Source organism: Delphinapterus leucas, chromosome 12 (genome assembly GCF_059928025.1).
Source record: "Delphinapterus leucas isolate spDelLeu-1000000601 "Yukka" chromosome 12, BTC_Dleu_Yukka2, whole genome shotgun sequence".
Classification (NCBI taxonomy): domain Eukaryota; kingdom Metazoa; phylum Chordata; class Mammalia; order Artiodactyla; family Monodontidae; genus Delphinapterus; species Delphinapterus leucas.
This window is the reverse complement of record NC_143140.1, coordinates 76,341,270-76,356,907: the sequence shown is the minus strand read 5'-3', so window position 1 is coordinate 76,356,907 and position 15,638 is coordinate 76,341,270. Positions and strand designations below refer to the sequence as shown.

The following is a 15,638-nucleotide window of genomic DNA, read 5'->3' as shown; positions in this document are numbered from 1 at the left end:
CTTGCCCAGTTCAAACCCACTCTCCATAAAGCCATTGGCTAGATTCCTATAAAATACAAATCCCCCTGCAACACTCCCTTGCTTAATATGCTTTAAGGACTTTTCCCCATTGCCACCAGGTTAAAATATGAAATACTTAGCAAGTCATACAAGATCCTCTATGATCTGGACCGCTCAGCTCTCCAGGAGCTTTTGTCTCCAAAAGATCAGGTTTTCTCTTGCCAATAGTCCTCTGCTGCAGAGAAAAATCTAACTGCCTTGCAGCAGGGCAGTGAAACATAAATCCGTAAATCCAAGCGATCATCCATTCTTACCAGAAATGGCATGTATCATAGCATACTCTCAGAAATTAATCTTCATCTTCCATTGTGCTTCCAAACTATGCTTTATCAAAATGTACCCAAATTCACCTTAAACCAAATACAGAATAAACTTCTTCACCTTCATGAAATATTACCACGGCCCTGCATCCAGCTGTGTTGAGACAAAAAGCAAGTACAACCAGAGAACATGTCGTGTAAGCAGCTCTACATACACCCCTTGCACACAGAGCACATACTTGCCAGGGTCCTTATTCCATCGTTCTTACGCACACATGTCTACCACCACCGCCATGCCACCAGAACATTTATTTTATAATTGCAGGTGCTTTTCCACATTCATTTTCTTCAACAAATATCTTTCCATTTCCAAATAAGTTTTCATTTTAACTGTCCACTCACACAAAAGGAGAGTCATTAATACAAAAACCCAAAGGAAAATTAAAATTCTTTTGCCTCAGAAATACTCAGCAAATGGTACTAAGTCTCTAAAAATCATCTACCTATATGGTGCCCAAAACAAAGCCACGGATTTTTTTTTAACAAAGCGAAGAGAACGTTTTAAAATTAACAGCATGTAACAAAGGAGCAAGGGAGTGAAAAATCATGCGAACTACCATAATGTGAAACATCCAAAACATAAACAAATGCATGTGTTTATCTTTAGATAGATTTTAATAGGCTCTTAATAAATGCCCTCTTTAATATTTCTCATGAGACAAAATGGATTATTTTAGCAACATTAAATTAGTTTTGAGAAGCATTTATCATTCGTGTTATAATGTATTTTAGTCAGCAACCTTTCTTTCTTGATGCTGGTTGCCATAAGACAAGTAATCCTGTGCTTAGTTATTTTTATTCAGAAAGATTTTAAACATCTCTATGTACATGTATTTCTTCCACAATTTGAATATTCATTAAATATTGAGAAGAGTTTTTTGGCTATGTAAGAATATATCCCAGAATAAAATGTATTGGAAGACATTATTAAACTCTAAAACAGGTCTGTTTTAGACCTGCTAAAACAAGGCTCATTTCAAGCCTCCTTTGCTCTTTGTCTAAAACTGTTACCTTCTCGAGTGCATAGCCTGGGTATGTTTTGAGTTTAACATCATTATTACATAAATTGCGTATCTGTGAGCATTAATAGGTCAGGCTTATCATTGTTTAAGTCATAAAAAATAATATATTCTAGCACATACCCACATTTAGAACCCTCTAAAAATGAGATGATAGTTAAATATTTTATCAATTAACATTTATGGTGACCTCATAAGACTCCAGAGGGTAAGAGAAAAAAGACAAAAAAGAGCAGATTTATCTTTGATACCTGCCTGCTCACTCTCATTATCAACTCACAAGTGTATTATGCAATGAATCAATGAATAAGAAGTAAGAAGTAATGTATAAGTAAACATAGATTTTTGTTAAATTAACCTTGAGAATTCAACCATAAAACACCCTAACAGTCTTTATGCATGGGAATAAATTATTAATAAGTCTATTCCAAAAGGGTCTTTCTTTAAAATTCATAACTTTTTAAGGATAATAATTTCAAACTTAAGAGAAAATTTGTAAGAATAATTCCAAGAAAGCTTCTGCACCCTTCAACCAGACCCACACACACATTTGTGAACATTCTGATGTTTCAAGGGAAAAGATTTCCTAAGAAAGGATTCAGAAAAGGTCATCATACTGAATTTCATAATGGTGAAGTTTTAGGGTCCAAGGGCAGTGGTCTGTATTTATTTAGATTCCACACAGAGCTCTGCGTAGGCAACAACATGGAATAATGCAATCTCTGCCCTTGAAGAACCATGTGATCAACTAGAGGAGGAGACAGGCATCAGATGACAATGGATCATGAGTTCACAAGCATATCAGAAATAATAACTGTCAAAATGCTGTGAGAATGGCACAGCATAAAGAAGTAACCAGATGTAAAACTGTGGTAAACAAGGAGTCTTCTCCATTGAAGTAGGTTTAAAACCAAGTTCTAAGTGAGAAGGCCTGTGATGGGCAAGAGTAGGTTATTCTGCACAAAGAAAATGGGAAATTCAAGGGCACCGAAGCAGGTGTACTTGGGGGCAGAAAAAAGATTCAGATATGCTTCATTAGATTCCTCAAATATTTTTTTAAAGGAAAGATTTTGTGTTATCACATTTCATGTAGAAGAAAATGTGAACCTCAGACTGCATTCACAATCATAGCTATCAAGCTGAAGACATAGAAGTAACACCCTCAAGCCTAATATTCTTGGTTGTATACTAAGCCACAGAGCCTTTGCAGCTTTTATATTAAGTATTTATAATAAATGGAGAAAGAAATAACTTCCTGTTAAGAGGAAATGCCCTTATCATTCAGGCTTCGATAAGGCTAACTGTAATAGGGCTTAAAATGACCGAAAAATATAATAGTTATGAGCCTGTAAGTCTAAATAAAAAACTATTACTCCCATAAAACAAGGTGTTTTTTTCCTCAATTATTAAGTAAAAGTACTTTACAGATCTTATTTCCAGAAACCAATTATTCATAGAGGAGCATGGATTTCATACCAAAATAAGGCGACAACCTCACCTTTGAACGGTAATAAATTTTGCATGTAGATGGATCAAAAGAGCACAGCAAAAATTAAAATACAAGGCGCAGTTTCCCGTGCACTTGCCTGCATCTGCTGTGTGAGTTCCCTGGCCAGGACGGTGTCCTGAAGAGCATTCTCCCGCTGAGAGGCATCCGCAAGCACATTAACTGTGGTTTCTGCTTCTTGTATCCACTTTAGGAAGTTCTCCAGATCCCTGCGAGAGGCCTGCACTGTCCTCAGCTCACCCTCCAAGGCACTCTGTCTGTCAGCAATGCTGCAAGGAACAACACGACAGGCACGTCTCCGTTACTTACAGTGTGACAGTCCACATCATGCACGCCCTAAAGAAAAATTAACAGATGGCCTCCAAGCAACCTTTATTTATTTAAGTACCTAATGTAACTGGGAGATTTGTTTATATGTGTGTCTTGAATAATCCTTAATGGAGGGGTAATGTGAATTTTGAGAAGAAGGAGAGGGAGAGAGATATAAATATTAACAAAATCACATCCATATCATAAAATAATTATAACATTTTACAGTTCGTAATTGTATGCTGTTATTCCCCATACATTTTATTTCAGTACCTTAGTATCATTCCTGACACTCAAAAGGCAATATCAATAAATATTCATACAAGTGACTAAATGAATTCTAGGAAGAAGTAAAATCTGAAGAAGTGTTTAAGATACAATCAAATAATTTAAAGGACTTACTTTATATATTTTAAACACTTCAGATCAATGCAAACTGGTTCTTCAAGCTGATATAATATTATATTCGGAAGACACTGGACAATCAAGTTTTTATAAAGCTTTCATTAAATCTACATCAAAATTAAAGCATATAACTACCCTGGAGTTGCATGATTTAACAGACACACACACCTGTAAATCCAACCTTTAAAATTTCATATACCTCAAAGCTCCATATAAAGAAAACAAACAACTTAATTTGCAAATGGGCACCAACAATTTCACTCCTAGGTATTTAAACCCAAGAGAACTAAAAACATATGTCCACACAAAAACTTATACAAAAATGTTTATAGCAGCATTATTTAGAAGAGCCAAACAGCAGAATCACCCCAAATATCCATCAATTGGGAGGGGAATTACTAAACAAAATGTAGTATATTCACCCACGAAATATTGCTCAGCCATAAAAAGGAATGAAGTACTGATACATGCTCAGCATGGATGGACCTTGAAAACATTATGCCAAGTGAAAGAAACCAGACACAAAAGGCCACATATTGTGTGATTCCATTTATATGAACTACTTAAAAGAAGTAAATCCATAGAAGGAGAAAGTAGATTAGTTGCTGACTAGGACTGGAAGGTAGAGGGAAATGGGGACAGACTGCTAATGGGTGGTGGGTTTCTTTTCAGGGTGATAAACTGTTCTGAAATTAAGAGTGTGGTAATGGCTGCACAACAGAGAAAATATACTAAAAACCATTAAGTTGTACACTTTCAAAGGGTGAATTTCATGGTATATGAACTGTTATCACAATTTAAAAATCAACACATGTAATATGATCTTATTTACATATTTTTTTCTATCTGTCCATCCACTCATCCATCCATTTATCATCATCCATCCGTCTTTCTATCTGTATATACAGATAGAGGGAGAAATGTCTGGAACACTAACCTAATATTAAAATAGTTCCAGGTGCTAGGATTTGATGTGGTTTACTTTCCTATTTGTACTTTTCTGCATTCTTTGAATTTATAATAATCAAGTATCTTTTTTACATATCAATAAACACATTCCTTTTAAAAAAATGGGTAAAAGATGTAAACAGACATATCATCATAGAAGATGTATGGATAGCAAGAAGCACATGAAAAGCTACTCAACATCAGTAACTATCAGAAAAATGTAAATCCAATCCACAATGAGATATCACTACATATTAGAATGGCTTTAAGAAAATGACCAAACCAAGTGCTGATAAGAATGTAAAGTAATTGCAACTCTCATACACTGCAGGTAGGAGTGTAAAATGGTATGGCCATATTGAAAAACAGTTTGGCAGTTTTTTATAAAGTTAACCATGCACTTAAGATACAAGCCAGCAATCCTATTCCTAAGTATTTACCCAAGAGGAATGAAAACATATGCCTACACAAACCTGTACGCCAATGACCATAGCAGCTTTATTCATAATGGTCCAAAGCTCATAATAGCCCAAAAGTCATCAGCTAGTAAATAGATAAACTGGGGTACATGCATATAATGGAATACTACTGAGCAATAAACATCTAAAAACTAATGATGGATACATCAACATGAATGGAACCTCAAATGCATTTTGCTAAGTGAAAGAAGCCAGACATAAAAGCTACATACTACGATCCCATTTATATGACATTCTGGAATGTCATCAACTTCAACTCAGCATTTACTTACTGAAAAACCGCCAACAGTGTTTGGCTGCCTACAGAACAAATTCAAATTGCTTCTGCTGGAACTCAATGTCCTCCATAATCTATCACTAACTTACTTTTCCAGCTTTACGCCCCTAGTTATTTCCAATAGTTCAGATCAAAGTGGTATGTTCCTTTTTCTCTAGAATATTCTTAATACTATGTCCACATAATTTTATACCCACATAAAAAATGTCCTTCTGACAATCTTCACCTATCAAATTCCTTCCAATCCTTTAAGGGTTAAAGTTACCTCCTTCAGAACATCTCAGCCCAATTAGGTTTCCTTGTCCTGAGTTCATAAAAGGTCAAAACTCCTCTTCATTCAGAAATTCATCATATGTATCCTGGAAAAGCCCTTAGATTGTGATCTTATTTCACCCTTAAATTTTACTTTATCTATATCATAGTGATTTCTTGTCTGTCTCCCTGTTCCATAAACTCACTATGGGCAGAAGCAGTCTTTTGTATCTCCATATTCCTCAGAGTCTTTTTACAGCATTATGATAGTTTTATAGAATAATGAAAATCTTTTTACAATATGCCTTTAAAATTACCTCCCAAACTCCACTTTTCAAGAAGCTACCGACAGAAGTCCTCTACAATACCTAGTTTGTAAATCCAGAAAGAAGACAATATAAGAAGCTTAAAAACAAGAAATCCAACAGGCTCTCATGCTAATGGTGAAAGGAGATCTCAGAAAAGAGGGCAATGCACCAAACTGGATCAGATGAGGGCTGTCTTCACCATTCCAGCTGTTATGTTTCTTGTTTTAATTTGACAAAATTAACAAAGGAGACACTCTGACAAAACAATAACTCAAAAGAGGACAAAAACAAACAAACTCCATGAGATCCTAGGAGGAAAGCACAGAAAATCCCCAGGATAATGGCTGTGCAGCAGACCTGGAAAGCTGTCTCCAGAACAAATGTCTACAAGAAAAAATATTAGAAGTGATAGACTGCTTAATGTGATTGACCTTGTCAATCACTGACAGGCTATTGGACAATGTGGGAAGAATTAGCAATAGGTGCAAAGAAAACTAAGCGTATAAAAACAAGGCAATTATTAATTTCAGGTAAAATAAACAGAGAAGAAGCAAAATCATAGTAAACTTTAGTGCCTGGCTGTTAACGATGTTTAGACAGGCATAATAACGTCAACACCGAATATCTGCTTCTCTAAAAAGTCAATGATGAGATGGTACAGCCACTATGGAAAACAATATGGCAGTTCCTCAAACACATAAAAATAGAACTAACATGATCAAGCAAAAGGGGAAGAAAAAAGCTGCCGCTAGGGAGAGTAGTGAGGGTACCACTATACTCTATTATAAATCTTTCAGTATTTTAAATATTTTTGTAATCATATTCATATATTTAATTTTTTATATTTAGAAGTTATCCACCAGAATTTGGGTGGTTGGGGGTGATGGTGTTTCATCTTCCACCTAACCCTGCCCATATTTTCAATTATTAAAATATCAACTGAAGAAAATACTAAGAATAGCCAGGGCTTCCCTGGTGGCGCAGTGGTTGAGAGTCCGCCTGCCGATGCAGGGGACACGGGTTCGTGCCCCGGTCAGGGAAGATCCCACGTGCCGCGGAGCGGCTAGGCTCGTGAGCCATGGCCACTGAGCCTGCGCGTCCGGAGCCTGTGCCCCGCAACGGGAGAGGCCACAACAGTGAGAGGCCCACGTACCGCAAAAAAAAAAAAAAAAAAAAAAGGAATACCCAAATAAAGATTGTGCCAAAAAAGTATTAGAATTAAAGGAGTATACAGGCACAATTAATCAGCCATGAACAGACGATTCTAATTTTAAGAACACTCATATAAAATTTAGTAATTATAAAATTTAGTAAAGTAGACTATTCTTATTTTAAGAACACATATAAAATTTAGTAACTATAAAATTTAGCAAAGTCAAACACGTTCAGCTTACATAATCAATATCCTTTATTCTTAAGAATATTCACACGTACATAACAGGTTATGTGGCAAACAGCTAATGTAGAAACACATCATTATGAATTAGCTCTATTAAACCCTAAGAATGCCCAGACTAGGGAAAAGGATGCAAATGTCTAAGAACCTCATGGGTGAAGGCAGAGATTCCCTCTACTTGAGAGACACTTATAAACTTATCAAGCATGAAGGAAGGACCAGGCTAGCAGGGGAGGTGGAAAGCCTAAAGTGATGCTTCAGAGGAAAAGGGAGCTAAGAGAATCATGAGCGCTTGACCTTAGACAATGTTGGTTCCACTGGGTTGGGTAACACCAGCAGCATATTTTGGCGACCAGTGGAACATTCTGAATCCAGAAGCTAGGGCATTTATTGTAAAACTGTCAAATTATCTACTAGTCATCAGTGGGAAAAGAGATTCTCCTTCAAAAGTATTCACTTTGTAGGAAACTGCTAAAAAATAACTTTTAGACAATGGTTAAGAGATGTCTACTTTATTGGTTACTAAAGCAAAAGAATACAGGTTTTGGATCAAGGCAGACACGGCTCCACCACTGACTAGCTGTGAAAACTGGGGCAGTTGCCCACCTCCTCACGCATCATTTTCATCATCCCTAAACTCCACTTGCCACACAAGGTTCTCCACAAGGTCTGAGTCTTTCTTACCTTTCCAAGTATCATCTCATCACTCCAAGCCTCATGCTACCTACAAAAACGAACCAATTACTAACCCTCAAAGTGGTCACTGTTTCCCATCCAGAGCTTTACTTTTTATTTCTTTTACTTTAAATATCCTTCCTCACCCCTCCATCCCCCCACTAAACTTTTCCCTTTCCACCTGGTTAATTTCTACTTACCCTACAGAACTTGGTGCAGATACTTTCCAAACCTATAGTATCTCATTCCATAGCATCCCATAATTTCTCTTATGGTACCTATTAGCAGGCCATTACTGCTGTAACAACAAATCACCACAAACATAGTGGCTTATAACATTTTTCCCTAACCTTGTATATGAATTTGGTGAAATACTGGGAAAGTAATTTTATTTATAGGATGCAAATGTGCAATTTAATAATAAATGTCCTAGGGAATTTTTTAAAATTCACAAATATCTGGTGTCATAGTTTTTTTATCATGATGATAATCAACAACTAAAAATAATGAACATACTGAAAACTAAACTCTATTTACAGCAGTCCGAATTCTCTTCATGTTATTATAATAAATATACATTTTAAAATGTATAACCATAGTATTTATACTAATTTATAATCTGATTTTTGAGATTAATATAATTTCATATGAAATCTGTAACAGAATATAGCTAAAAGGTATCAGCTCTCCACATCATTCATTTTACTCTTTTTTTAAAAGGCTAGAGTATGGTATACTGGACACAACAAGACACTACAAGAATCTTTTATTTATTTTCAAGGAATTTCACATGATTTATCATAATACCATAAGGCAAAAAAATCACTAAAATTAGATGCTCAGAGGTATGTACACACACTTTATGACACAGGCTAATAAATTACTTTTAATGCCATTTACACACTGCTCTCAGAAGGAAACAACCTAATTTTACCACCTCTGCCATTTACTAGCTATATGCCTTGGGGTAAACCACTTCAAATCTCCAATTTTCTTTTTCCATCCTTAAAATAAAGAGCTTGGACTAGTTGAGTAAAGGGGCCGTGTCAGAATCTCTAGGGGTCCTTTTAAAACTACAAATTCCATCATAGAGATTATAAAACCTACTGGAAGAGTTCCTCCATTCTCACTCCATCCCTAGCTTCAAATTCAGCTTCATTAAGTATCACTGCATGTAGGGACTTGCCTCGTGGTCCAGTGGGTAAGACTCTGCGCTCCCAATGCAGGGGGTCCAAGTTCAATCCCTGGCTGGGGAACTAGATCCCACATCCATGCCGCAACTAAAGTCTGCATGCCGCAGCTAAGAAGTACACATGCCACACTAAAGATTCTGCATGCTGCAGGATTTTAAGTTCAGGAAATTATGGCTACTAGACAAAGGCAGAGAAGATTTTTTTTTTTAAATCTTGTAAAGCCCACAAATCATAAAGAATAAAGATAGGCTGAAAACCTAAAAGACAGAACTTTTGAAGTTTAGAAGGATAATTTTAGCAAAAAATTTTTTTTACTTCAAACAGAAGTAGCAGACTATAGAATTCTTTAATGCAAGAAATGGTGCAGACTGAAAGTATAAATAACTTCTCATAAAAGATTTAAAGAATGTATGTGTGGCAATTTATAATAGTTTATATTAAAGGGAACTTGGATTTTTTAAATGTAAACTCTTAGCTTTTAAAGAGATTTCTGTTATAAAAGCAACTATGATAGGCTACAAAATAGCTTATAGTCATTTTGTAGCATTACAAAACATGGCCACCCATATAACTGAATTTTTAAATTTTATTTTAAATGTTAAATAATGCTTCATTTTTAAGCTACAAGATGTAATATTGTTTAATCAAATGTGCATGTGCTTATAATTGGTCAAAAGAGTGTCTGAACACAAGTAGATATGTCTTTTTTTTTTAAGACTTCAATGGAAAAGAGTGTCTTAGCAAACCCACAGATATGTGTTGCTAAATTTTGGTATACTTTAAAGGTGATGTTTACAGTTACATGAGATTTAAATATATTTACCTCTTCTAGAGTGGAAAATAGTAGCATCAGTAGTTTGAGTGGCATGTAAAAAACTTACAATGAAACAATTCTTTAAGCTTCCCATTGAGTACCTTCACAAGGTAATTTGTCCTTTGGTGTATAAAGTATCATTTAGCTAGGAAATATATTAAAGCACACTTTAATGCAGTGGATTTAATGAAGAATTAGTCACTGGAGACATCCCCAACCATCTATGGTACTTTGTGACCAGTCTCTGTTGCACAGAGATTGGGTCATCATCAGGCACTTAAAAATTCACTGCATGGAACTCAAGGAGACTATTCTAAGCTGCTAACACCACACCACTTGGGAAGCTTAAGAGAGGTACCCGCAACCCCGCTATTCAAGACAGAACTATTCCTATGTGAGGATTTATCACACCACATCCTATTTCCCTTTTAACTAAGTCACTACCAGATATTTGGTCTTAGCCAACCAATACCAGACCATAACCCCAATACTGCACCATATCTTTTCCCAACCTACCCCCAAAACCCTTCTTCCATTAAGCCTGGAAACCTATTCTACGATTGGGAGATTCCTCAGATCGATCCTTTTACCCTGTCTTAAGTGAAATTGGTTTCCCTAGTGCCATCAATTTGTCTGCAGACTTCTAACGAAGTCTTTTTCTTTTTTCTCTCAGACCCTATATGCCTCGTGATGCACAACTGTTGGAATGAGGGTCCGCCTCCTTCGAATTGCTACTTCCAAGCCGCTGTTCTCCCACCTTCCAGGCAAAATCCTACTCCTTCAAAGCAGGAGACATTTTCCATTATGTTCATATACTGACCTCCAGGTCCATGGTAACTGCACATAGGCTGCTCACTGCCTCAACAGGTACGTGGAGTCTGAAATCCAACTCAAGATCTGCTTGCCAAGCCATAGGCTCCAGTGAAGGACTGCACCTCCCAGGGAAAGGGACATGATAGACACCATTATGCACTACTGCATCCCGGTCTCCACTACCTTACAAATACCTTCCTCTCCCCTGCTCCCTCTCCGTCTGGCTTTTCATCTGCATTCTTTCTCCTTGCCTCCGAGTAGATACACATTGCTAAAGAACACCACAACAGGACTATCTTTCCTTTACATTATTATAATAAATCACAAATAGGCACCCATCACTGCCCAGCACTAAAGTTCCCCTAGGAAGCTCTCTGTCCCACCCACCTAGATTCTACAACTGATCCTCTTTCTTCAAACTTCTCTCAGTCGCATTTCCAGCCTCACTGAGAGCACGCCTCATGGATCATAAAGAAAGCAGAAGTCATTGCACTGAGAATAAGTCATCCTCCCACTACTAAGGCTCCAATCCACATGCATCTATACTCATCTTCTCACTGTCCTTCCTGTCATAATGGAAAAAGCATCCCAGCTCTTACCAAACTCAATTCTACAGATCTCACCTTATCAACAGAAGGACTTCTTTCCTCTTCCTTTGTCACCTCAGTCTGACATCACTCTACTAGATCATTCCCATGAGCATACACATATGCTTTATTTCTCATGTCCCATTTTAAAGAAAAGTCATTCACCTCTCTTTAACCTTCATTGCTTGCCAGGTACTACCTAATCTCTCTGCCTCTGTTTACAACAAACTTCTCTGGTGATCTTTCCACAAATCATTTCTATTTCCCCAACTTGATCTCATTCTCTACTTTCTACCCCATTACTCCCTTGAAATTGCTCTTTTCAAAATCACCAGAATCTTCAAAATGTGGAATTCCAGGAATGGTGGTGTGTCATCTTTTCGAATTTCTCAGCCTAATTAAACACAATGGATCATTCCCTCTTAGAAATATTATCCTCTCTCCATTCCCTCTTAAAAATATCTTCTTCCCTATATTTCTGAACACCTGGATTTTGTTTCTACTTCATTTGAAGATTTTTCTGAGCCTTTTCTGTTCTCTTTTCCTTTTTTTGCTCCATCACCAAACCCTAGACTCTATGGACTCAATCCATCTCCCTCTTCTCCATCTTTATTCTTTTCCCAGTGATCTCATCCAGTCCCACAGATTTAACCTCCACTGTAGATGCTAAGAACTCCCCAATTCCTATCTGAGCTCTGGAACATATCCAATTATCTATTTGACCTATACACTTGGATATCTAATAGGCATCTCAAATGAGCATGTCAAAATCCAGTTCTTGAATTTTTTCTCCCAGAAACTCCCACTGCCTTTTCCAGTGAATGGTACTACCACTCATCCTTTCACAAAGTGCCATCTTAGATTGTTTCCACCCCCCTAAATTACATATCTAATCCATCAAACATCTTTTCTACTTCTGAAGTACATCTCAAAGCCATGACCTTCTTTCCACCACTGCTGGTACACAATATCCCAGGATACCCACCATCTCTCACCTGGACCACAACAATCACTTATTTACTGGCTGTCCCAATTATTCTCTTACACCCCTAAAATATATTCTCCCCATAAGACTAAGCAAGATTCAACTGAATATTATAAATTAGATAGTGTCATCCCTTGCTTACTGATTCCAATAGCTTTCCATTGTACTTAATATCCAAACCCTTTCCCATGTCTTATAAAGTTCAGCATGATGTTGCCTCTGCCTCCCTCTTCTACCACTTCTTAAGCCCCCTTATTCATTTTATTTCAACCACATTCTATGCTGTTTCCTGCCTCATGACTTTTACCTTTGCCGTTGACCCTAGAATTTTTTTCAGATGGTTCTTCTTAACCTGAATCAGCTCAAATGCTGCCTTCTGCATTACGCTTTCTAAATTTAGCCGAGCTAAATAATTCCCTCTCTTACGTAGCACCTCTTTAGTTTCTTTTGCCTCCAAAATCATCATCTATAATTATGTATTATTTTCTTTTTACTACCTGGATCTTCCTATGAAAGGTAAGCTTCCTGGGGGGTAGGCACAGAGCACTGTTTATGGCTGAAGCTTCAGGGCTGATCACAGAGCTTGACAAAGATAAGGTTAAATAAATAAACATGTAATGAACTAACTCATGGGAAAAAAGAACAAATGAAAGCAAAGACAAAGGCTACAGGCACTGGTCCTTTAGGTTGTTTATTATGGAGTTAAATGCATTAAGAAAATAACTGCTTGCTTGAGCTTGTTATATACAAAATGAAAACATTAGTATTGTTAGGTATGTACCACAAAGACATTATTGGTAAATTTTTTTCAAAGGCAATAAAACAGTAATTGAAATATTAAAACAATATAACAAAAAAGGAAAATAAAGAAGAGTATAATTTTTACACTTTTCTTCTTTACCAGTTTCCTTCCCAGCTCAGAAGGGAAATCTAAAAACGAAATGCTAGCAATGAAAAGAAAAGAAACAGGTTGGAAAATAAAGGTAACATTCAGGGAAAGAAGTAAGCTTCGGAGAGGATAAATCAAATTGACTGATCCAAATCTCATACCAGCATACAGGCTCAAAGGATATGGCTACCAGTACTTTTCACCTAAGCTCATTAATTTGGGAGTGACAGCTGCTACAACACTCATTTTAAGAGTGCAAAGGATGGGCCAGGTTGATGTCAGGCCATAGGACACAATCCCCATATGAGTATCTCCACTGACCACAGCTCAAAGAAACTGGCCAAATCAAACAATGAATAAATGCTGAAGAAGAACATTTCATTTTTATTAGTCAGCTGGGACAATAAACAATCACTGCTGAAAAAGTAACAACAGAAATAATGAAAGTTTCAAAATATACAATAAAAATAACTGGGAAAGCAATCAAAGGCAAATTCAAATTTTTGGAATGTAATGTTTTCAAAATAATCAAGGGCTTCACAAATTCAGTCTTTAGTATACACAATATTTATATAACCCCTTGTAAACTATGTGCATTCCACATGTCCAGCAGGCCGTTATTAACAAGTTAATGAACATTAATTAGAAAGACAGTGTCATTTCTAAAGAAGAAAGTTCCTTCACTAGATAAATCTGTATTTGTGGCTGTCACATGAAATAAACTTTAAAAAATACTACACCCTTTCTTTCCAGGACGGTTACACTTCTGCTTAGGCAGAAAACACTTAAATGCAATGTAAATTCAGCAATTGTGATGATTTTACTAACTGCTATGGTCTGAATGTATCTGTCCTCCTCAAATTCCTATGTTGAAATCTTAATGCCCAATGCGATGGTATTAGGAGGCCGGTCGGCCTTTGGGAGATGATTAGGTCTTGAGGGCAAAGCCACCATGAATGAGGTTAATGACCTTATAAAAGAGGCCTGAGAAAGCTCTCTTATCCCTTCTGCCACATAGGGAAAGGAGAAGTCTGCTACCCGGAAAAGGGTCTTCACCCGACCATGCTGGCACCCTGATCTTGGACTTCCAGCCTCCCGAAATTTGAGAAGTACATTTCTGTAGTTTCTAAGCCACCCAGTCTGTGGAGTTTGTTACAGAAGACTGAACAGACTAAGACACTAACAAGAAAATTGCATTTTCTAAAAGTTTCATCTGGTAATAAACATTTAGAATATCTATACCGCACTCAGTAAATCAGATAACCAATTATTTTCTCATTAATGTAAATCGAGACTATTCAAAATGACTACAGACAAACAACTGACGATGACTAAACCTTCCGCTAATTTAACCATAGACAGTACTGTACAACAGACCAAAGGGCAACGGATTTATAAGGAACACATAATATGACAGAGCAGATCATAATAATTTGGGGTAAACTTTTGTTAAGCACATACCATGTATGAGGAACTTTTATACCTAATTCTTGACCCTAACAATAATCTTACCCATTAGATATGTTCTCTGCTTTACAACCAAGAAATTGAGATTCAGTGAGTTGAAATAACTTGGTCAAAGTTCACACAGATGGTAAGTGAATAAGCCGGGATGTTAATCAAGGATTGCCAGATACCACAGCCAGTGTGCTTTTCGTCCTGCCTGTACAAACTGAGAAACGCCTTAAAGTAGGCAGCAAAAGATGGCTTCCGGGGGATGGAGGGCAGAGAGAAAAATACATAATAATTAATGATCTATAGGATATTCTTTATAACATAAAGTTATATTGTCTCATTTCCTTCATAATGTTTCAGCATAAATAACTATGTGTGTGTATATGTATGTGTGCAAGTATGTGTGTATGTGTACATACATACACATATACATGAACATATGCACTCCAGGGTTAAAATAACATTTCTGACCCACATGAGGCATCTACCCTCTGAAAGTTACTATAAGCCCATTTCAATTATCGTTATCTCAATTTGCACTACAAAATTTGTTAACTGGCATTAAGAAATGTAAGAAAAAAATTTCACCAGCAAAAAGAATAGTGGTCAAGATATGTCAATTAGTTTAAAATGTTAGAGACAGACCTGTTGTTTACAGAACCCAAAATATCGGGAGCTAGTTATGTTTAAGAATTAATCATTTTTTGTACATTAGAAAACTATTATTATGAATGTATCTAAACGACGTGTTAGCCCCAACTACGCCCTGAGGGAGCAAACACATTAATATTTCTGCAGCTAGGAACAAGGCTATTCACCCTACGCGGGATAAATAAAGACCATAATAAATAGCCTCACGTCAATTCAAAGCTTTCTGTTATCAGTGAGTATTGGATTTCCGGTGGTAGATAAGGGATCGTGAATGGCCAAATGACTTAGTCCAATTG

The 15,638-nt window shown here is 36.7% G+C and overlaps 1 protein-coding gene across 11 annotated transcripts in view; it reads right to left on the bottom strand.

Annotated features, from left to right (window-relative positions):
- UTRN (utrophin) overlaps window positions 1-15,638 on the bottom strand; it is a 508,091-nt gene that overhangs the window by 237,913 nt on the left and 254,540 nt on the right. For all 11 annotated transcript variants that reach the window (XM_089922090.1, XM_089922091.1, XM_089922085.1 and 8 more), the window contains one exon: window positions 2,986-3,175. In XM_089922090.1, the coding sequence (XP_089778216.1) occupies window positions 2,986-3,175 (190 nt within the window). The remainder of the gene's footprint in view (window positions 1-2,985; window positions 3,176-15,638) is intronic.